At 31.8% G+C, this 25,160-nt stretch overlaps 2 protein-coding genes across 3 annotated transcripts in view; one reads left to right on the top strand and one right to left on the bottom strand.

The window, feature by feature from the left end:
- Positions 1-5,825, bottom strand: part of LOC148597749 (meiotic recombination protein REC114-like) — a 22,672-nt gene extending 16,847 nt beyond the window's left edge. The window contains exons 1-4 of one of the 2 annotated variants that reach the window (XM_088560370.1): positions 5,671-5,825; positions 2,791-2,874; positions 2,517-2,531; positions 1,734-1,817 (exon numbers count right to left, since the gene is read on the bottom strand). In XM_088560370.1, the coding sequence (XP_088416496.1) occupies positions 1,734-1,817; positions 2,517-2,531; positions 2,791-2,874; positions 5,671-5,748 (261 nt within the window). In that variant the 5' untranslated portion in view covers positions 5,749-5,825. The remainder of the gene's footprint in view (positions 1-1,733; positions 1,818-2,516; positions 2,532-2,790; positions 2,875-5,670) is intronic. The other variant, XM_088560371.1, reaches the window with a different exon arrangement.
- On the top strand, positions 5,791-25,160 carry LOC148597748 (mitochondrial fission factor homolog B-like). The gene is made up of 4 exons (XM_088560369.1): positions 5,791-5,934; positions 13,775-14,000; positions 18,363-18,546; positions 22,347-25,160. The coding sequence occupies exons 1-4, from the start codon at positions 5,920-5,922 to the stop codon at positions 22,582-22,584; spliced, it is 663 nt and encodes a 220-aa protein (XP_088416495.1). The 5' UTR covers positions 5,791-5,919; the 3' UTR covers positions 22,585-25,160.

Raw genomic sequence — 25,160 nt, 5'->3', positions numbered from 1 at the left:
CATGGAAAATCCATTATTGAGTACTTTTTTTGCTTTAGGTGCCCTTTACTGGTCATGTTTTAATGTGAAAACACTGTATTTACAAATTTAAAGCCAAATATATCACCTTTTGTGAAAATTTAAAGATTTAGGATTTTTGACATGTGATCAAGAAAAAGGGGGAGGCATGTCAGAAATAAATTTTTAAAAAGAGACCAATTTCTCAGAAAATGATTACTTTTAAATCTATCTCTTTATTAATATTGTTAAAAAACAAGTTGTGATTGATTTTTTTTATTTGAAAAGTCAGAAAAAGTTCTTTGCAAATATTTAATGCATTTAAGTATGGTAGAATATTGTCACTTTTTTGCTCGCGCAACTTGGTTACCCTATATTTAAAAATCAAATATTTAAAAAAGTGCTTGTCACATTTCACTGAAACTTTGCAAATGCATTCAGTATGTGTGTAGGAAGATACCTGTATAGTTATTTATTTTTTCTAAGACAAAAAGTGACTCTTTAGGTTACAGACCACCAATTCAACCAATGAGCATTTGGAACGTACGCAAAAATAGTCCTACGCAGAAATTACCCCTGTTCCTCATAGTGCTGTGAAAAAAAGTTCTCATCTTATTTAAAAAATTTAAACAGTTTCTGAAAGGAAAAACATTTCTGTACATTTTATAGGTGCATTTTGCTTCTTGTGATGTGAAGCCTAATCTCCATATTGATTTTTAAATTTACCCCTATCTTGTGAAAACACTGGGATTTCCCATGCTATTTATAGACCCTTCACTTCCGGTGACCAGTACTGCACTGCAAGTCTGCTAACCCCACATGCCATTCTGAGGATTGTGAGCTGACATATGTAGAATCATGCTGATATATAGTCCTCTGCAGGTTAAAGTTAAGGTAAAGTCCAGAGAAGCCATTGAATATTGTGAAATTAGCATAGAAGCCTATGGGAAGTGGAATTAGTGGTTTTTAGCCTATAATACAGCCCACATGCATTCTTTTTTTTATATAATCTATGTGCTCCATATACGGCTCTATAACACACACACAAAAACCCAAACTGTAAACGATTACAAAAAATCAACCGTTTAACCGTAAAAATGAATTCACCCCAATAAATAAATAAATACAGTGAAAGAAATCAGCAGTAGACCTACAGACCGAGTCTATGTAAAAGCAAGCAGGTCTATGATGAGTCTATGTTGACAAAAAATTCAGTTTCTAACACTGTAAATAAATAAATGGGATAGCTCGAGCTTTTCACAGTAGATATACACACTTTCCCAAAGTTTCATTAAAATGGGTGAAAGCGTTTTTGAGTCATTGTGCGAAAACTGGAAAGCACCAGCAATTTCAATATCTCAAAAACAAAAAATTGGAATTGTTCAACAACAAAATTTAAAGGCAGCTTTCCACTATAGATATACATTATATATGTATACACTTTCTCAGTTTTAATTTTAATTATGCAAGACTTTTTGAGTATCGTGCGACAACAAGCGGGACGGACAGACGGATAAGGATAAAACAAAATGCCCCCAACTTTTAGTTTAGACAAAAAGGCATCTTTTAAATGAATCTGAGACAGGGGCGGATCCAGGAATTTTTAAAGGGATGGGGTTCCGATCCAGAAGTATATAAAAGGGATGTAAAATTTTCCAACAAAAAAGGCCTCCCCCGGATCCACCACTAAGCGAAACAGCCATATACTCCATCTTAAAAGTTATACATGTAATTACCTGCATGTTATATAATATGATCATACTATCTCCCTTACTTTGTCCTCTCATACACTTCTTGACCGTGTGGAGGTTGTACGACTCCTGGTTAAACAATAACATCTTTATACAACATCTATACATTCACATATAAATACAGAACAATTTGCGTTGCCTTATTCACGACAAAGTTATCGGGTGAGCCCACAATGTGAGTCATGCAGAGAGTCTGATGAGGCTTATATCAGTGAAATACTTCTTTCTTTTCAATCCTATTTTCTTAATGCACTACAAAAAACCTGTATTACAAGTCTATACTTACATACAGAAGTATGTTTTACCATAGACCTGTATTACAAGCTTAAACTTACATATAGAAGTATGTAAACATTGTCTATAATGTTACAATGTATTTCAAGGCACAGGCACTTGTATCAGAAAAAAATATTCTTTTGATTCAGGGTTTAGAGATTTTTTCTTAGACAAGTGCCTGTGTACTAAAGTCTGCTGGCGATACATCCCTTTACATCCCTATACTGCAAGGATCGACACTAACAGTAGTCCGGTAGTCCTGTGCCCCTTAATTCTGGGGAGAAGTACTTGAAAAATTGTCACGGTAGTCCATTGGGCTATCTAAATTTTGCCTTATTTTCATAAGATCTAAGAACAAAACCGTCCTTACCATCTAAGGACTACTTGTTTAACCTATGAAGTAGTCCTGTTGACCTCTAAATAAGCGAAGTTAGTGTCGAAGCCTGCTATAGGCATGAAAAAATAATAATCGAAATTACCAAATACATGTACCTGCATCTCATCATCCTGTAAGTAAAGATGAATATAAGTATCAAGGGAACATTGAAAATTTTCCTTATTTAAAATGAAAATGTCAATACATATTATATACATGTACATAAGCATATTTAGACGTGTAGTTCAAGACTGTACAGTCGCTCATTTTAGGAGTAAAAGCGGTTGCAGAGTTAATGCTGATAGAGATTCGAAAGATGCATGATTCATATTTTATCACAAAATGAATTACATATATAATATTGTTGAACCATATATTAAAATGAATTACCATAATGGTTGTTCCATGACTGAGTATAAGATGTCCACTTCTTCCCAAAATTAATTCCAGCGGTTTAGATATCGTGTCAAAGTACTGAAACGAAGTTATACACCATGTTAAAAAAACAACAGAACAATCACGCACACTTTTCTAAAACTTCACTGCAGAGGCCGTAGAAATGTTTGGGAAACTGAATACTTGTAATAATACGAAGACGAAACCGACAAAATAGAATATGTTTTCCCATTTCGTTTTTGGCAATATAATAATTAAAGAAAAAAAACTACAAATGACATTTGTCTGTTGATAAATAGAACCTCGACTTAAATCCGTGTACCTCGGAATACTATTCTATATAATACAAATACCTGTAAAATATGATGGATCAGTATGTCAATAAATAAGGAAACAATTTTGCAATTTATACCCATGACCTAGGTGGTTTGCACGGCGCTTGTTCTATTCGCTACACATATGTTTTATCAAGTCTTTACGATCTTTCTCCTATCTTTTACGATTTTTTATTTGGCTATTTTTATAAATAATTTTCATTTTCCGACGGCGGCCATGTTAACGTCGTCTGAATGGCCTTGTAATTTCCTATTTTTATGTATAAAAATAAGTCTACGATTTTCTCCCTTATTTCTCTGAATATTTACTTTCTTTTTTAAATGGCTGTACTGTTGAATTCCTTAATATGTATGATGTTGTACAACTTCTTTAAATGGCGCTCGATTTTTGTACCAAATTTGGTTTTCTTGGACATGGTTCAAAACTGTAATCTTGCCAAATTTGATTTCTTAATTATTATTATTTTTCATTATTTTTTAATCATAGCGGTTGTACATGTAAATACAATATTCCGAGACCGTTGTTTACAATCACCAAAAAAGTAAACACAAAATGAAGAAAACGTTTCTAATGTGTATGGCAAGCCAAAGTGGACAAAATGAGTGTTTTCTAATATTCAAAAATGAATTTTTAATATTACAAATTTGATTTCTAATATTACAAAACTCTTTTTTAATACTTACAAAATCGTTTTGCGATATCAAAAATTCAAATGAAATTCTAATATTAAAAAATAATTTTGTAATATTAGAAATCGATTTTCTAATATTAGAAAATGCATTTGTTGTATTCAACTGCGATTTTTTTTATATTAGAAAATCATTTTGTAATTCAAAAAAATGTGATTGATTTTGCAATATTACAAAGCGATTTTTAATGTTACAAATTCATTTTCTTATATTACAAATTCAATTTGTAATATTACTAATGTGCCATATTTTGTAATATTACTAAATTGTAATATTAGAAAATGAATTTATAACATCATACATGTGAACCTACCGGAGGTAGTTCAATTCTGCCGGAATTAGAACCTTCCTACCGTTCTACCGTTGAAACAGAAAATCTACCCCTATCCGAACATAATACCATACCGTAAACAAATTTTGGACGCCTTTTTTTATTTATTTACTGAAAGAAAAAACCTGAGTAATATTAAATATTACAAAATGAATTTCTAATATTAAAAATATTTTCTAATACTAAAAAAATATTTTCTAATATTACAAAACATTGATTTTTGTCGTCTTTGGCTTGCCATAGATGTGCGAATTTCTAAACCATGCTAAAACACACTGCTCCAGAATCTAACTTGAGACCCTGCTGAAAAAAAATACATTAATGACGTTATCTGTATTATCACATTACCAAAGATAATTATAGTGCCTGTAGGGGGCAGACTTAAATTTCTGGTGAGTATTACTTGTAATGGAATCCAGATACTTTGAAAAGGAGGGGTGCAAGCCGGGGTTACACAAAAAAATGCTGCTGGGACATTAATCATTTTTGGTCAATATTATACATGAAAATGACAAAATATATGGCAAGCCAAAGTGGACAAAAATGCCTGTTTATTAATATTTATAAATAGTTATAAATATTTATGATTCATCTATAAATATTTATAATTGAATTAAAAATATTTATAAACCAATTATTAATATTTATAATTGAATTATAAATATCAATAAATATGGCAATTATATATATTTATAAATGAATTATAAATATTTATAAATCAATCCATAGTGGACAAAAATACCTATTTATAAATATTTATAAATAATTATAAATATTTATAATTATTCATAAATATTTATAATTTAATTATAAATATTTATAAATTATTTATCAATATTTATAATTGAATTATACATATTAATAAATATGGCAATTATAAATATTTATAAATGAATTATGAATATTTATAAATGAATTATGAATATTTATAAATGAATTATAAATATTAAACAATGAATTATAAATATTTACAAATCAATTATAAATTTTTATAATTCAATCCATAGTGGACAAAAATGCCTATTTATGAGCACTTATAAATAATTATAAATATTAGTAATTGAATTATAAACATTTATAATTGTCTTGGATTTATAAATATTTATAAATGAATTATAAATATTTATAAATATAAGACATTTATTAATATTTATAATTCATTTATAAATATTCATAATTGAATCATAAATATTTATAAATATCATCATCATTATAAATATTTATAAATAGGCATTTTTGTCCACTTTGGCTTGCCATAAAAATATAACTGACAATTGTAGCAAATCCATGTGAAAATATAATACTAATCTATATGTATAAATTTGATAGTAACCGGTCATTGACCATCCTCCCAAGTCAGGGTTTTGAGTCCACCTTGAAGGAGCGAAGGTGGATTCAAAACCCTGTTAGGACGATGGTCATTTACAGATACAAGGCCTGCAGGATAAGGACAGGATGATCGCAAAAAATAAATACAGCACGGTTGTCGCCAGCCCCATCAATCCTTTGTTGACTTACCTTCCAATCAAACTGCTCAAAGTCCTTACTCCTGGTCTTGGCTGCTTCGTAACGCGCATATTTTGTCAATTTCCACATGGTTTTTTTTGGAGAGTTCAAATTTTGCCGCTATTTTTAGTTCTTTGTTCCGGATTAATCAATCCCGGATTTCGAACGGATATTATAATTCTTACAATGGAAGGACGAGACACCGAAAAGGAAACTCGTTAAAATTTAACTTTTTGTAATAACACTCGACAAAATACAAAGATGACAGACACGCAGGTAGAGTATTTTAACCAGTTGTTAATTTGAGAGTGAAGAATTCCTCGCGAGTTCACAGCTGTTGGTGATTTCGCTCATCGCCCGACTGTCAGAATGACTTTCATTTTCTAAATTTGATCAGGTCGCAATAGTCCTTTTTCATTTTCCCGATTTTTCTTCGTTTTTTAAGATTTTAAGTACTTCTCCATCTAAGAATCAGGCAAAATGTGTATAAGGTGTGGCACATGAAGGAAAAAACACAGAGATTTTATTGCATTAACCAAGTATTTTTACCATTTAATGACCATTAAAGTGTTTGTAAAATTTGCCTTTTTAAGAAATTGATAGGTCAAATTTAGTTGAAATGCACAATGGAAAAATGGCAGGAAAATTTTCCCACACTTTTTCCTTATATAAGCAGTAAAAAATATCTGCTTCATGGATGCTTCAGGATAAATTTAAATAGCTTTTCCGTTGTCTACTAGATATATTGAATATATTTGAGGCAAAAAAGACCAAATTTAGAAATATGATGTGCCACCCATTGCCTGATTCTTATACAGAATGGTGCTTGAGCAAATGGGAGTAGCGTTCTACAAATTTGGCATCTGAAAGACTGGTTTACTGTCAAATGTAAACATGCAATCTTGCCAATCTTCTGGGAAAATAAAAACGAAGATCAGTTATGATAACTTTAAAATTGTAAATATTTGATAAGTAGTTCTGTTCAACAAAAAAGTAAACCACATTGTTATGCTATCGAGAACCGATGACATCAGGATACATTCAATTTATTAGAGCCACGTTTAGTACTTGGATACTTTTAAAAAACTTATTTCAAACCATCCTGGTACTTACTGAACTGAAAATAATTTCAATTTTCAAGAAAAATGTTTACTGTTTTCCCTTTCCCCAATGAGACCCTCAACCTGAGGTTGTCAGGTGATGGTGGGTTATGTCCCTTTGTCTTTGATAAGGTGCTAAGATGGCTTGCATTCCGAAAATATGAAAAACAACTATACATATATACAGTAAATGAACATTTTGTTACCTACTACAAGTAGAGATGAAAACAATGTATTATTCTTGTAAGGCTAGGTATTGTTTTGTGCTGTCACTTCCTTGAGTTTTTCTTTGGGATAGTTAGTGACAAGGCCATCCTTTAACAATATGTCAATATCTTCATTTCCCACGCCCGACCCTCCATTATCAAAATAGTTGGTCAGTCGGTGGATATTTTTTTCAGAATGGGTAGACACAATTTAGTGACTGAATGGCTGTTTTTAGCATTCATCTATTGTTCCATCACACTGTAATTATTCTTACATTTGTATAAGATACCCTTTTAAAAACCATTATCAAGAGCATTAAGTTCTGTTGATACTCTTTAAATAATGGACAGTTCATGTCTAATAAGACAGTGGATGTAAATGGATTTGGGTTCATTTCAATAAACGTAGGACCCTTAACAATCACAATTGGTACATTTTATGTAGATCTGCTTCAAAGCAAGGTATTTCCTTGCATACAGTTGCTGTCATATTGAAACAAAGGAATTTTAATTTTAGCCCTAACTAATCCCAATGTCCTTCTTTTATTATTTATTTGGATATTGAAACATACTGCCTTGGAGTTCTTGCCCTTTGTGTAGTACTTTTGAAACACTTGGTACTCCTCTGCCATTTTCTCAACACTGTGTAACGAGAAACACTGTCAAGTATCATAGTATTAGAGTCATGCTCTCAAGCACCACCAAATCATGCTCTCACACTATCTTTGATGTCATACTACATTGTAATGTAGTTTTTCAGATATATTTTCTGCAAAAATAGAAAAATCAATGTTTTGTGAAGATTGTTTTCTCTGTTTGAAATCAGAACCAGATGTACCCAACTGGGGGTCTACTACAATGTATTTTATAACAAAACCAGCTTCAAACAGTTTCTCATGAAATGCCTTCAAGTGGGAGTGAATTGTTCTGATTGAAACTGGACATGAAAGAGACATTCCAATAATTCTTAACAACTAAATGTTTGAATGACCTGTAAGTGTACAATATCTTCTTTGATAGGTCTAGTTTTGAACTTGGGAATGAGCAAAAAATGCATCAACATATTTCAAAAATAAAAAATTCTCTAGCTTCTGGAAGGTGGAGCACCCCAGACCTCCATCTCACTCTAAGAATCAATCATGACATTCGCAGGGGCAATATTTTAATGACTGTGGCTATTTGACCCTACATTGTTGAATAGGAAATCAATAATATGTAAGCTATTTGACCTGGTTAGATATCTCATCACCTATTCAACTTAGAGTTGTTTAATAGCTTTTCTTTGATGAATGTGCTATTCAACCAGATTTTGACGGATTTCATAAAATTAATTGACAAATATACATCATTATTATGTACTCTGTGTACAATAAATACAATTCTGATTAATGCCAATTTTCAATTTGTCAAAAAAAAGTTTAATATTTAATATATTAGGAGTCAATGAGCAAAAAAAATTTTAAAGGATGAAATTAAAAGTGTTTTCTTTCTAATATTTTGCTCTTTGAGATGTGCTGGGTCAATCAGAGGGAAACTCAAATTTTAGTCACCAAGACTTCTCTCATAATAAGGTTTATTTCAAACATCAAATGTTAACAATTTAGAATCATGAAATTCTATTCCTATGATAGAATCTGTTAAAGTCAAAGGAAGGTTGTGCCAGGCATATGCCCTCTAAAATCAGGGATTTCTTAGTATGAAATCTTGATTTTTCTCATATTTTGCCTCAGAATTTTTGTTTGCCATGCTTCAGTTGGCATTTTATTCTACTTATGCCTCCAACCTAAATCCTGGATTCACCCCTCTGCATAATCAACTTAATTCAGAAAAGCTATTTAAAAATGTAATTGTTTTGGAAGTTGTTGAAATTATAATGATACCGGAACTGATGATAATTTAGCAAGTGAAGTCTTCCTGTCAGCATCTGAAAATGAAAATGCAGTTAAAGTTTCTGCCACATCTGTGCAATCTGAAACTCATAGCTTCTAGCACTACTTAACAACATTCATTAAAATGATACCCTTATTGATTAAAGACTAGAGATATGAATTCTGACAAATGTGTGGATGATGGTCCTGTTTATTTAATACTTGTTTTAACCCAGTAATGACAAAAAAGAAGATGACCAAAAGGGCCTTGCAGACCATTTTTGAATTGCCCAGTACATATACTTATTTCAGTGGACAAAATTGAAAGGAATCATGACTTTATATATTAAGCCCTGCATACTTAGATCTTGATGTAATCATCAAACTATTAAAAAGAGAACTACATCAAAGAAGCATGAGAGGCTGTTAATAAAAAATATTACCAAAAGATATTAGCAATGTTCATGTATTATTTTCACTGTAAACATTGTTATACCCCCTGAAAACAAAGATTGGGTGGGTATTATTACCTGTAGGTATAGGAATCAAGCGGTCTGTCTGTCCATACATCTGTCCGCATTCCTTGTAAGCACAACTGCTCCTTAACCACTCAAGGGATTTTGATGAAATTTTATAGGAATGTTAAGTATTACTATCATGTAGATGTGCATGAAGGAATATACATGTAATACAATTGGCAGACTCCAAAGGGAGAAAACCCAAATTAAAGATTTTACATGTTAACCTGTAAACCAGTGATCCCTTCTGTCTTACACCAGATAACTGCTTCTCCAAACATACATGTGTATTTTACTGATTAGTTTGTTTCGTTTTTTATGTTTTACTTTTCATGTACATGTTTTTACAGCCTGCTTTATGATATGGGTTTTGCCCATCATTGCAGACTGTGTGGTGACCTAAGGAAGTTGAATTGTTTGTTGTTTGGATTTTGGTGGATGACTGTCTCATTGGCAATCATACCACATCTATTTTTATACAGTGGATTCCACTTAATGGCATACGTGTTAATTGCATAAAAAATTCAAAGAGCCAAAAAATTTTCCATCTTGTGCATGTAAAACATCCTCTTATTTACATAACATTAGGCCAAAAATGAGAAATTTCTTTTTATATCATAAATATTTTTTTCAAAATTTACTCAAAAATGGGTAAAACAACAATGCATCATTTTTGAAATACCTCAGTTTTGTAAGAAATTTGTTTTTACAACATTTTCTACCTATTTTTGACTAGACACTTAAGAAGAAATCCAATTAGACATGAGGAAAGAATATACCCCACTTGAGCATTGAAAACATCAGGTACATTTTTTTTTTGATTTTCCTTTGAAATGACAATTTCTGTTACATGTACATGTAATTGTATTTTTTTCAGATAGGTAGGTTATGCGATTAACAGGAATCCACCAAATAATTGTAAGAATGTACATGCTGACATACAATACTATTCTTTTATATTACTTTTTGTTATCAGTAATATTGCTGATCTTTTTCAAAAGTACTTCACCCTTTTTTCATTTGGAAAATTTACATCATTTTGATATCACCTGGTCTTTAAGGCTGTATGAAATATTGTCCTCACTATGTGTCTGTCATATTCATGAACTTTTTCAAGCATCTTATTCTCAGAAACTACTTGACTATTTTATATGAAACTTGGCATGATTGTTCCTTAGGGTATCCTGCACAAAGTGATTATTTTAATTATTTGATCTGTGAAAAAAACATGGCTTTCATTACTAAAAATTAGAACATGGGGGTTTTAAGCTGTTTTTTGCGTACATCTCAAAACCATTAGGTTTAGCCAATTTCTGGCTAATTAAAAATGTTCAACATGGTGAGATCTGACTGTGTACAAACTTTTGTTAAAATTGTTAACCGGTCTTTGAGTTATTTCCCTTTAACATTCTGAAACTACTGGGCAGAATAAATTGAAAGGTGGCATGATTGTTCTTTAGGGTATTCTTCACAAAATGATGGTTGGAGTTTCTAATCTGTGACAAACATATATAAAGCTGCCATTACTACACTATAAAAATAGAACATAGTGGTCAAAATGTAGTTTTTGCTTTTTTTTCTTCAACTTTGGCAGAATTATTTAACATGAAAGCTGTTTTTGGGTTATGTGATATGGCCATTTCCCCACCATTTTTCTACTCACTGTGATTTCAATTATATTTGGTTTATTATGGGAACATGATATCCTAAGTTGTAGGGCATCATCCTTTTGCGCCAATTGGATAAAAAATATTAGTTAAATTGTGCCAAAAGAATTTTTTTTCATGTAGTCCTTTTCTGCGTGAAAATAGACTATCATTTGCACCAAATACAGATACAGGAAATTAAATATCAAAAATGTAAAAATCTAAATTAAAACTATCATAAAATAAAGAAATGAGTTAGAAGGCAGTTTTGCCATAGATGTCACAGCGGTACGAGTCGAGTCTCGTTGAGGGAATGACCAGAAATTTGCTTTGTCAATTTAGTTCTAACATCGTTTGGAATTTTTCAGACCCTTCTTATTTATATATATACATATTTATGTACTTTTTTATTTTTATGTTTCAAATTTGATATCCCAAATTTTTGTGGTTTTATTTTGTTGCCAGAAGAGTGATTAAGGCTCTTAAGGGTTAAACCGTACAAAACCAACAAAACCAGAGGATTTATAGTTAAAATGATTCATTCAAAAAGGATGTGAAAAAAAGATATATGTAAGTCATTATTAAATAATCAGAAACATGTGTACCATACAGATTGGGATTTTATTGAATGGTCTTGAGCGGAATAGTATATCTATAACAAATGTACCCTGGGGTAGATTTTATACCAGCTATTACCTGAGGCAACCCTGAAGGTAATAGTTTGTATCAATGAGCTATAAATACTGTTTCCAAAATGAACAGTTGACAAATGTTTTAATTTACTGATTCATAATGATACCATCATAATCAAGAATTGAATAGCACAACCGTGATTCATTGTAATCACACAGTATTGGGTTTTACCGCTGTTAAAGTATACATATATGTGACTTTGATAAACCAATGAGAATTGAAAAGGATGAACCAGTGAAATATGAATGTGGCACTAATGTCAATAGTAAAAAAAATTATTGTAAACTACCGGTAAACAGTTCAGGCAATTTAGAGTACTTGGTTACACTTACTATAGAAAATATACACTGAAGTATGATCATTTACACAGTGGGGTTACATTGTATATAGTGAAAGGGATGTCCTTCCTTCTGTTAAAGTAGGGGATCCATCTCTTATTTGTTACTCCTCCCAATTGAATGAAATTTTCACAGAATCTGTATTATATGTTCCCATTATGCATATTCTATTTTAGAGTTTGATCCAAATCAATATTGAGGTTATAAGGTGCATGTTATTGATTGGGTGAATGGGAGCCATTATGGGGGTATCAAGTTAGTGAGCAATTTTTTCTAGTTTGGAATTATTTTTTTGGGACAAATTCAGAAACTTTCATCAAGGAAACATTTAGGTTTCACTCCGTGAAAAATATTAACAAATTAATTAAGATCCTTGGGACAGCTCAGTGAAAAATAATAACAAATATCTTCGGGATCGCTCAGTGAAACATAATGACAAATATTATGTCCACCTATGTTAAAATAAGCATACAGCATGTGATCCAGGAATTATTTCTTAAATGATACATACAGAGGCCAGAAATTCCTGACTTGGGACAGGCGGGGTTAAAGTACTTCAGTGTGATCACAACCTTCCCCATTTTAAATCTTGCAATTGTGGAAAAAATATTTGAGAATTTTTTTCAATTGTTGTATAGATTATGGGGTATAAATGACTGGTTCAGCTTACGCTGAATTAACTGCGAAATGGTTTTTACAAGCGCTACTCACATCTGAATGACCAATGTGTCTCCAAAACAAAACAGTAAAAAAATTTGAGATGAATGTCACCAAGAGCCAGTTGAGCATGAGGTTAGAGGAATTAACTCTGTATGCTTGGCTCCAGTGACTCGGGATATGTGTGTAGGTTAAGACTCCTTTACTGATCTATGGCAAAGTAACTACAAATAAAGTTTCAACAATTTAATAATAACAATAGCCAAAAGTAACCAAAATATAAAATGCACTATTAAGATTGTCACAGTTTCTGGTTCTATAATGATAATTTTCAAATTTTAACAATGTCCAAATTCACTAAATCCAAATCTGAATGAATTTTGATAAAGTCCAGAAGGTTAAATTCTGATCCAGCGAGTACTGGAATCTGCTTCTTGGAAGTCTAATGAATCAGTAATTTTTGCGGATAGCTGGTTACGGATGATTCGGAGTGACTAGAACTAGACGACTCTGTAGGTTCTACTGTATTCCTTCTGTACTATTGTTAACTTCACTGTTACTGTTTCTAACTCTATTCTATATTTTACCCTATCATTCTATTCTTTACTTTATTCAGTCTATTTATGGTCCAAAACTGACAATTGCTCAAGACTGGTATGTAGTTGAGCAATATTAACATTTGTTTGAAATATGCCAAAAGCTAATAATGAGATATTAATTAAATGAAAGATGAAAAACATTTGTCACTCTAATTAAGCAATTAAACAATAATAATTAAAAGAGAGTAACTTTAATCCATCTGTGACATTTGACATATTAGTCTCAGGTCTATTTCCTTAATTGCTTACCAAAATAATATAGACAAGAGGAATGAACATAAAGTTTATTGCCATTCTCAACTTGAAAATGTTTCAGTTGGTGATCAAAATAATTATGTACTGTACATATGTGGTCTATGATTTATATTCACCTCATTTTGGGGACTAAAAGAAAATATTTTGTATGTAGAAAACAGCAAAGTATACAAATGTACCTGTACAAAGTACTGCTCTTGTAAAGTGTATTGTCATGTTAATTTATGATATTTCAGAGTGTTTCTCAAATTTATGTGAACAGTTTACCGTCAGATTTTGCTGATGTCCAGCCCAGATCATATGACCCAGAGTTTATCTCTCAAATCAGTAGTAAGATGCAGGTCCCTGACAGAATTGATGCCTACAATGGTGAATCACAGCAATACAACACCAACATGTCTCATTTCACTGCAGAGATGGCTGCTGTCAAGATGCAGGTCCCAGATTCAATCAGTTTACATGGTATGTACATGTAGTGTTTGGAACTGCATGGAATATTGCCATCATACATTTACTTTTGTATAATGCCATAAGGCGCTGTCGTCTTCTCTGTGGTCTTAATTGTCTGTGTATATATGTTACAGTAAATAAAGGTAATCAGTTATTACATGTAATTATTGAACATTTTAGTAATAAGTGTGATTCCTAGTGTGTTTAGTAAATACATGTAATTCTTAAGTGTACCAGTAATTTCAGGTAATATCTGAAATAAATATGCAATTTTAGCTTATTTACTGACTGAAAAATCTTTTATTAATACACCTGTAAAACAAACAAACACATTTTTAAATATATCTTAGTTAAATGTTAAAGAGTAATCAAGTGAACTAATATTCAAGAGGAAATCACAAGAATGCAATTCAAGTACAAAGACCAGACAGGGAAAACAGACAAACTTAATAAAGAACATAATATAACCAAAATAATACGTACATAGAAACAAAAGATACTAAAAACTGGGAGCATGTACCAGGTGGACCAATAAGGTAAGCATCTCTAGAAATTAACCATTACAAGTATACAGAGAGTTGGTCATAAAAGTTAAAGTCTGTGGTTAATGAAAGAGGAAATGAGAACTATGATTTGTTGAACAAGTCAATTTTCATGGTGCAGTTGGATACACGGTATTGAGTTCATTATTATGACTATAAAACTTCTGTAGTGATCAGTGATGACTTCTTTCTAGTAGCAATATAATCCTGTTCCAGAAGACTAATTGCAATAAATCTAGCATGGCACAAACATCTGCATACATGTAGTTTTAGCAAGCTCTGGTATAACATATGAGTTATGAAATGAAAACTCAATATGCAGGTACTGAAGGGATGTTGCTACATGTGGAAGAAAAGTTGACAATAAGGAATGAAAATTCAACACATTTGTTATATAGTTAGGTCAGTTGTTTACCTTTACCATTGATCTCTAAGTGTAGGTCAAGATATGGGCTGACTTCTAAGTGTCTGTAGTATTCTTTATTACAGCCTCTACCAAGTACTATGTATCTGTATCTAGGTATACTGTGTTTTCTTAGGTAACAATGATGTAAAAAATGTGTAATGTTTTCGAGTTGGGATTTTAACTGACTATGGGGAATAAAAGTATAAAGGGTTGAAAAATCATAGGTTTTAAATTGAAGTTTTTCTTTAATGTCATCATGTTTTGTTTCTGTCTGATTCCTCATTAAACTGCAAATACAATGCCTCAATTAACCATGTTCTAATATTTTCACAAATGTGAAGATTAAGTACATGATTGATCTACTAGCATTTTTTCTTTAATTTGAACCCAAAAAAATCATCAGCTCAACTGATTACATTACTTAAATACTTTTATTTTCAATCAAACCAGTCATTATTTATATGTTTTAAGTAAATAAAAGGTAAAAATGTCGGATCTGTTCAGTAATTACTCATTATAACTTAAGATAATCAGGAAATACATGTATTTAGTAAACCAGTTAGGAATTACTCGTAATAACTAAATTTTAGTAATTACCTGTAATTCCTAATTACGCTTATTTATTGTAACATATCCATGATTTTTGTTGTCATACATGTAACCTGAACATTAATTTGTGATTCTTGATAAACTTTTACATCAAGGTTTAACACCATGAAAGAAATTTTAGTATTGATTTTCTTGGTATCATGGCCCATACTTTTTTGGAATTATGACCAAATTTTTTTGTCTTATTGGCCAAAAGCAAGCATTTCATTGAACTTAATTGTGTAATTCAAGTTTCAATGGTATTGTAACAAGACCACAAATGTCATGATTGGTGTTAGGTATCAGGGCAGAAAATAATCTTAAAAAAGAGTTTAACTTTTTCCCAATCAATAGCAAGATATGGATCTATATTGTACCATAGGGTTCCATACTACAAACAAGATATGGATCTATATTGTACCATAGGGTTCCATACTACAAACAAGATATGGATCTATATTGTACCATAGGGTTCCATACTACAAACAAGATATGGATCTATATTGTACCATAGGGTTCCATACTACAAACAAGATATGGATCTATATTGTACCATAGGGTTCCATACTACAAACAAGATATGGATCTATATTGTACCATAGGGTTCCATACTACAAACAAGTGCTTCTTTAGGGTTAAAAACTTAGGGATTAAACAAGGACCAATGTTTTATATGGAAGTTTCATTAAAAATAGATATAACAATATTTCATCTTAAGGTATTCCTTTTCTCTGTTGTTAGATGTTGGAATCCTGTTTTACCATATAGATTCTATTTTAGTTGACAGCAAGTTCGAACCTTTGCTCTGTTGTTAGATGTTGGAATCCTGTTTTACCATAAAGATTCTATTTTAGTTGACAGCAAGTTCGAACCTTTGCTCTGTTGTTAGATGTTGGAATCCTGTTTTACCATATAGATTCTATTTTAGTTGACAGCAAGTTCGAACCTTTGCTCTGTTGTTAGATGTTGGAATCCTGTTTTACCATATAGATTCTATTTTTAGTTGACAGCCAGTTAGAACCTTTGCTCTGTTGTTAGATGTTGGAATCCTGTTTTACCATATAGATTCTATTTTAGTTGACAGCCAGTTCAAACCTTTGCTCTGTTGTTAGATGTTGGAATCCTGTTTTACCATATAGATTCTATTTTAGGCCAGAATGGTGGTAATTAAGAAAGGGAGCTTGCATTTTTTTCATATTTGTACAATAGATAAAGTGCAAAGGGAGGCAATTCAAATTAAACATGGCATATCAGAATTTTGATATTAGGAATAAATTCAGTAAAAAATCTTCCATTGCTTTCAAAGCTATACCATATTTTAAGTTATGCCCCATTGTGAATAAACCTTAAGAATTAAAGAAGTTTTATGTATTATTTCTAAAATTCATAAGCCATAAAAGTTTTCTTTTGAAAATTTCACAACATATTGCCGTGCAGCATTCTTTTGGCCATCTATTTAGATTCTTTACGCTATATAGATGACATATTATCTTTAAACAATCCTAATTTCGGGGATTTGATACATCGCATCTACCCAAAAGAACTTGGGATAAAGGATACTACAGACGCTTTGAAGTCAGCCTCATATCTTGACCTACACTTAGAAATCGATGGTAAAGGAAAACTACTGACCAAATTTTACGACAAACGTGATGACTTTTCATTCAGAGTTGTCAACTTTCCTTTCATCTGTGGCAACATCCCTTCAGCTCCTGCATATGGAGTGTTCATATCACAACTCATACCTTATGCCAGAGCTTGCTGAAACTACGCAGACTTTTTGTATCACGCTAGAACTCTAACAAAGAGGCTTCTGGAACAGGGTTATGTTGCTACAAGACTGAAGTCATCACTACAGAAGTTTTATGGTCGTCATCATGAACTCGTGGATCGTTATGGTGTATCCATCAGCACCATGAAAACTGATTTATTCAACGGGTCATGGTTTTCCTTTCCTCGTTTGTCTACCCCGGACTTGATTTTTTATGAACAACTCGGCGGGTGTTTCTAGAAAAGCAGAGGAGGCTTACCCTACCGGAGCACCTGGTCCATGCTCCCAGTTTTTAGTGGAGTCTTGAGTTGCTCCTTTACTTTTGTTACATTGTATGTATGATTTTAGTTACTTTATGTTCTTTGTTGTGTATGTCTGTTTTCCATGTCTGGTCTTTGTCCCTGGATTACATTCTTTTGATTACTGCTATAACCTTGGTTCCCTTGATTACTCTTACATATAATGAGAAATCTGCTGAATTTTTTGGATTATTTAATATATCTTTCAAATTAATCAAACCCATTGCCCCTTTGTGACAAAGTGTTCTTCCAAAACAAGGAGGTCCTTGTGACATCATGCATAATTGTTGAATTTATAAAAGATGGCTGCATGAGGGTAACTAAGATTCTAATTGTCCACTTTGTTTTGCCAAAATCTTCAATGTATTACCGGATTTGATAATTAGAAAATTCATCCAGCGTGAAAGAGATAAAATTATTAGGCAAAAAAAATAATATGCATGTTTTTTGCTACTCTACAATGTAAAAAATACCTACCCTATTTCTGGGATTGAAATTTAATTTACCTACATGTAAGTCCTGGACTTACCATACTTAACATTTACTCTTAATGAGGACCTTTACCTCTTTGCTATTCCTGTCATTTAGGATACAAAAATATCCAGTTTCTTGAATTTTGTTTATCTTGTAATGGTCTATCTGACAGTGGATAATAACAGGTGAATGAACATCTTTATTTAAATGCTTCCAAGTGTTCTTGATTTAGTCATCATCTTGTACATTTTGTTATATTGAACAGAGAAAAAAGTGTTTTTTTGTTACTTTTAGCTGGGAATTCTTCTCCAAGAAGTCGTCTAGAGAAGTTGGACTTTAATCCTGGAGAGATGAATTATGTAGGTCTTGTAACCCCACCTAGAACATTAACAATGGAGGAAGCCTTCTCCCAACAAGCGATTGAGGAAGAAACTGAGCAAGCAAAGCATAGACCAGCTTACAGTAATCTCCCTAATGGGTAAGTTGTTACTGCTAATGGTGTAAGAAATTATACACCCTGTCAGGCTGTCTGTCTGTCCTTCTGTCTGTCTATATAACAAGACACAGACCTACTTACAGTAATGTCCCAAATAGGTAAGTTGTTACTGCTAATGGTGTCAGAAATTATTTACCCTGTCTGTCTGTATAAAAGACAGAGACAAGCATACCGTATTCTCCCTAATGGTAAGTTGTTACTGTATATGGTGTCAGAAATTATTTACCTTGTCTGTCTGTGTGCAAGCTTAGTAATCTCCCTTATCATGACTAATGGGTAAGTTGTACACCAACAAGTGTATTACAAAACTTGGTATAATAAATATAAGATTATGAGTCTTTATGATACTGTATCTGAAGGTTTAAGTATGGTTCTTGCCTTTTGAGTTGTGTGTTTTGTTCTTTGTCTGTTTTTGATGTCCTGATCTTGTTCATGCCCAGGTAATGCTCTTAGACAATGTACCTGATATTGTAAAAGAGAAATGTATATTTAGTACATTTGAGGCTATGTTCACAACATGAAAATATAACATTTCCATTTTTATATAGTGTGTTCCGTGCAATCGTGGATTTGTTTCTAGTCAAGTTGTTTATAGATGTCTGCAAAAATGTTTGGTCCATTCATGTTATGATGCTCTCGTCGTTGTCATTGGCATTGTAAACTTTTATTGTTTCCTTGTGTTAGCCTGAGTTGAACAAAATATCATGAAATGTTGATATTATTACCTGTTGTACTAGAGGCCTATTGTTATTAAAATTGGTGTTCCTGGTCACCAACATTCTAAAAAAGGGGCAAATATGGGTAAAATAGTGGTTTATTATATCCATGCAATGAAGTTGCAGGGGTACATGTATAATGTTTTTTACCCACCTTTCCATCCGTCCATCTGTTGGTTCATCACAACTTCTTGTTGCCTAGATAGTGTTTCCATTTTCTTGCAGATTTTCATTAAAATTTTTATATGGTTAGTAGCACTACTATCTTAAATGGAATCGATTTTCAAAGAAATCAGTCAAGGGGACCAGTTTTTAGCTCACCTTGCCAAAGGCCATATGAGCTATCGTCATTATTTGGTGTCCGTCATCGTCATTGACAATTTTTTAAAACTCTCCTCTGACACTACTCCACCAATTGGAATAGTTTTTCGCAGACATCTCTAAAGTTAAGACAAATTATGACATGGTTAAAAGTGTTCTGTATGATGAGATCTATCTGTGGTCAAATTTTCGTTTTAGCCTGTGAAGCCATATTATCATGCTTAGAGTTTTGCTACTTTTAATGTTATTTCTTTCAAAAATCTTCTCCTCTGACACTACTTATCCAATTTAATCCAAACTTGGTATGAATGTTCCTTGGGCTATATTGCATAGAGCTGTTGTGGACATTTTAGATCTGTCAAAAAGATTGCAGCTGTTACTAAAAATAGAACGAAGGGGGTCAATCAGAAGCTTTTCTCATTTATCTCCAAAACTGTTAGGTTTAGCCAAATTCTGTCAATAGCTGAAATGATCCTTGTTATAAGGCCCTCAAAAGTCAAAGTCAAGGATCAAAGTTGTCTGACGATTTTATCTAAGAGTTTTTGCCCTTGAAAGGCAAAAAATACTGTTTTAGCAGTTTTCAGCTAATGTCTTGAAAACTGTACTATATACTCAATTAATGAAATGATTCTGATGATAAGTACACCCAAGTCTTATTTGAGTCAAAATTATTGGAGAACTCCTTGTTAAGAGTTATTGCCCTTGAAAGCTAAAACAATTTATAAGGTAAGCGATACAGGCACCTTCGACTCTCTTGTTAGATCACCTGGCCAAAGCCAAGTGAGCTCTTGTTATCTTTGGCGTCTATCGTCGTCGTTGTCATCTGTTGTCGTTAACAATTTTTCAAAACACTTCTCCTCTGAAATTACTCGACCAATTAGAACCAAACATGGTATGAATGTTCTTTAGGGTATTCTTTATATAACTGATTTGGGGATATTTGATCTGTCGAAAAACATGACCACCGTTATTAAAAATAGAACATTGTGGCCAGACAGTTTTTTTCATATATTTCCAAAACCCTTAGGTTTTGCCAAATTCTGACATTGGAGATCTAACATTCTTTCTCAATTTGTAATGTTATTTCTTTGGAAACTCTAATCCTCAGAAACTACCAGAATAATTAGAACCAAACTTAGTATGAACATTCCAATAGAGTATTCTGTGTAGATATTATGTCAGGGTTTTTTTTTATAGATGCATATAACCCCAACCCTTATATATACATGGTAACTGTAGAGAAGAACAGAGGGGTCGGTCAAAAATTTTTCTAATTTAAGTCCAAAACTATTAGGTTATGCCAAATTCTTTCAATGACATTTCTTCTTCTTTTTTTACAATTTTCAGCCAATATATTGAAAACTGTTGATAAACAGAAAGAAACTTTCAGTTGCTGAAATGATCATTATCATAAGTCCTACACAAGTCTGTGGTGACCAAAGATGTCGCACAACTCCTTGTTAGAGTAATTGCCCATTAAAGGTGAAAAAAATGATGTTTTTAGCAGTTTTCAGCCAGTATCTTGAAAACTATACTAGATAGAAAGAAACTTTCAATTGATGAAATGATCATAATATTAAGTCCTACCAAAGTCTTCTCGAGTCAGAATTGTCAGACGACTCCTTATTAGAGTTATTGCTCTTGAAGGCAAAAATTTAACCAGGTGAGTGATTCAGGCTCCTGGGAGCCTCTTGTTATTGGTGTAAAGGGAAGAAAGTTTTTTTTTCAGAAAGTGGTTAAGATGAACCACTTTTTATTTGTGTATATTAAATGAAGATTTCAAAAGATTGGTTTAATAACAAGGACCACTTTTTATTTGTGTATAGGGATTTTGCACTACTTATATTTTATTAGCATCATTAAACATTGTTAAATCAACAAGAATACTGTGGTGTGAACTGCCCCTGGATGCTCTGTTATTTTTTGTGGGACGTCTTTGTGACATTCCCATGCCAAAGTCATGAAAGTGGTGCACCAGCATATAATATAAATACAAAATATAAAATACTTTCAGAGGTCTCAAACAGGTTTTCATAAAGCATATACACACCATAGATTCTCATGAAATTATACTAAGTTGTATTGTGACAGGTGAGTTTTTGTGTGGTGTCTTTAGTTTTATATTAACTAGAAGTTACCCATGATTATTACTGGGACGTTGGTTGCCTGTCCTTAAAAGGGATCACATGATAAAGTTCATGGGACATTGGTAGCCCGTCTTCAGAAGGGATCACATGATAAAGTTCATGGGACATTGATTGCCCGTCCTATGAAGGAATCACTGGATAAAGTTTAAATAGCGGTAAGCAACTGCCAAAATTTGAACCAACACCCTTATATAGCATGAAATCTGACATATTCAAGTGGTCTTTTTTCCTCGGACATTGACTTCCCCATAAATATACATATGTAACTTTAACAAAGATACACATGCATACACCATACACAATAGCAAGTCCACCTGTTAACCTGATCCCATGTTTTAGTGGAGCCCCGAGTTGCTCATTTACTTTTATTACTTTGTATGTACTATTTTGGTTATTTTATGTTCTTTGTTGTGTGTGTATCTATTTTCCAAGTCTGGTGTTTGTCCCTGGATAACATTCTTTTGATTTCCTCTAGAATCTTGGTTTCCTTGATTGATCTTTGAACTAGAATATACACATGTCTTAGAACTGTGTTCACCTGGTGTGGGGCGAGTCAATCAGTATAAACTAATCATATTTATATCTTATATATTTATAGAGATACACATGTCTTAGAACCATATACACCGGGTGCATCACTGAGTGAGTCGATATTACATAATGATGATGATGATACCACACAGCTCCGAACTCAGGTTGCAAAACTGTCACGACGAATGGCTACAATGGAGGCAGAAAACCAGAGAAGAGCCACCAGAGAACTTGTTCTTTACCCATTAGTCTTTGGATATATGTTTTTTAAGATGTTTTCTTGGCTTTTTAGGCCAAAGTATTGAAGATTCTAGATGTGGGTGGTTCGCAGATAAATATTGGTCATAAAATCATCATTGTCAGTGATTAATTTGCATCCTTCTTTCTAAAGCATTGTATAACTGTTACATATTTGTTTCATGACATATACAATGATATTACAGATAAGATCAGAAGTTTATTACAAAGTTATAAGATATTGTTCATTTTTTTTATCAGGCTTAAGTGCCATGTTAATGAAAATGTTAATGTCAATTGAGATTTTCATTTTTAATGAAAATATTACTGCTAATCACTAAAATGAATAGTAAAATATGTTATGTACAAAAAAGACGAAGAATTTTGGATAAAATGGAACATCCCGGGATTTTCATTGTTAGAAAAGGACATTTCATACTATGTTATATTTATTTTTTGTTATGCCTTGGTAAAGATACACTCCTTGAAACATTTAAGTTTCCCACACGCACAACACCTAAACACATTATAAACAATCGATTCTATCGTGCATTTAAACGCAAGATAAACGAATGCTCCCACTTTGTGTTTAAACACACGAAAATCGAATGCTCTTAGCATGTGTGTTTAAATGCTCAATAGACCAACAATGAAAAATAATTATATTAACAAATATTAATGAAGAAAGAAAAAATGAGAATAGAATTAATGAAAATACAAAAATAATATTAGCAAAAAATACAAGAGTAACTTTTGGAAAAGGAAATAATGAATGTACAAAAATAAAGTTCCCAATGTGTATTTAAACAAATGCTCCAAACTTGCCTTTACAAGATGGCTTCTATTGTGCATTTAAACAAATGCAAAACCATGTGTACATGGTGTAAACGCATGATAAATGATGCACAAACGCTAAAATGGGAAATTGGAACGTTTCAAGTTAGTGAACTACTATCATCCAAACATCTTTTTTATGTTGTGGGAGAAATCATTGAACAACCAAAGGATGAAATATAATGATAATAGTTATTTTTTTTTAAATTTTGTAAATAGACAGTTTCATGCAAAATTTAAATCTGATAGTGATCTACTAAATTGTATGGACTATTGCCATCTTACTTTGTATTTAGATAAACACAACTCAAAGATGTTTAAGGAATTGTCATGTATTTCTACTAGTTAAATAGTAATTGTTTGTTTATATTACCAAATATTAATATTGATTGTTATGAAAGTGTATGTAGTGATAGTGTATTCATGACGCATGCAAGATTGTTTTCTTTTTGTATTCAAAAATAGACTTTAAATTATTAAAAAAGTAATTAGAATTTAATGTTAGCAGTGTTACGTGATCTCTGCTTTATTCACAATTTTAATCTTTAATCGAAAAAAATGGAAAAGGAAATGATAGTTATGTCGTATACAACTCAGAATGCTGTTAATATGAATTTATCAAGTTATTCAGTAAAACATGTAAATCAGACCTTTGATAGATAAAAAAAAAACATCAGAACAAACAAGTGTAGTCTAGACCAATTTGAACCCCTTTGTTTTTACCTGTTTTAGCTTGATATAACTTAGTTCACTATCTAAATATATGGACAGACCTTTGTGTATCCATAGACAATTTGAAGACACATGGTTTGTATATATAAAGATTTACATGCAGGTATGAATATTGGAAGTTTAACATGTCGACTTAACCTTATTATGCTAATATTTAAACGATTATCTGATTCCATCAATGAGATGTTAGTGATGACATTTCAAATTCGAGGCAGGTAGCACAATTCTTATTCAACTTCAAAGTATTTGTATAAAATTACATTTAAAAACAATAATACAAGAACCCAAGGGAGTCGATTGTTAAATTTAAATTTGATATCCAACATTTGAATTAATTTTATGTTCATTTTAACAGGTGGTTATTTTCGGTTCAGCAGATGTGTGTCTTCCTCCAGAATATTTACAAAATTGGTGATTGTTAGGACATCTAATCTGATATGTACTTTTAATATGCGTATTGAAATCTTATCTAAGGCATCATATATATATATATATAGTACACATTTCGAAGTGTTCTTCAGTTATTTCGTTTTTTTCGGTGTTATTGAAGATTTTTCTTTCATTGTTCGTTTATCATTTTCATATTGATACATCATTAAGTTAATTTAGGTTTTAAGACGTTCTCGTCAAACATGTGTATTGATAAGCAGTAACTTCTTTTGCATATTATAAATAAAAATATGAATATATGTTTTTTGTTTTTATTTTGTTTATTTTATTCAGTTTGTTATATTGTGAATATAGATCGTGTTTGTTTCCTGATTTGACATATTGATTTATACTTGTGAATTATCTTGCATTATATCTACTACAATTATTCAGATTTAAAACAACAAACACGTGGTTAGTAATACAGTGTCAAATACTGGAAAGACTTATTTATTTCAACTGTGCAAGAATTATGTAGAGATAGGAAACAATACACTTCTATCACTAACTTGTGGAACATAATACTGTGTTTGTGGTGATGGAGAACACTATCAATAAAGGAGTTTCAATGACTGTCAAGTCTTAAAAGTATAATGTAATTTATATCTATGTTTTTATTAAATTTAATAAAGTCAAATTACATGTCATA

The sequence above is a fragment of the Perna viridis genome, chromosome 14 (genome assembly GCF_037379345.1).
Source record: "Perna viridis isolate PV_CMFRI_1.1 ecotype Kerala chromosome 14, ASM3737934v1, whole genome shotgun sequence".
In the NCBI taxonomy this organism is placed as follows: domain Eukaryota; kingdom Metazoa; phylum Mollusca; class Bivalvia; order Mytilida; family Mytilidae; genus Perna; species Perna viridis.
Note: the sequence above shows the minus strand (reverse complement) of the source record. Positions and strands in the feature narration are given on the sequence as shown.

Coding starts and splice junctions, on each gene's coding strand:
- LOC148597748 (XM_088560369.1), top strand. Junction 14,001..18,362: donor AGATTCAATCAGTTTACATG/GTATGTACATGT, acceptor TGTTACTTTTAG/CTGGGAATTCTTCTCCAAGA. Junction 18,547..22,346: donor TACAGTAATCTCCCTAATGG/GTAAGTTGTTAC, acceptor ATATATTTATAG/AGATACACATGTCTTAGAAC.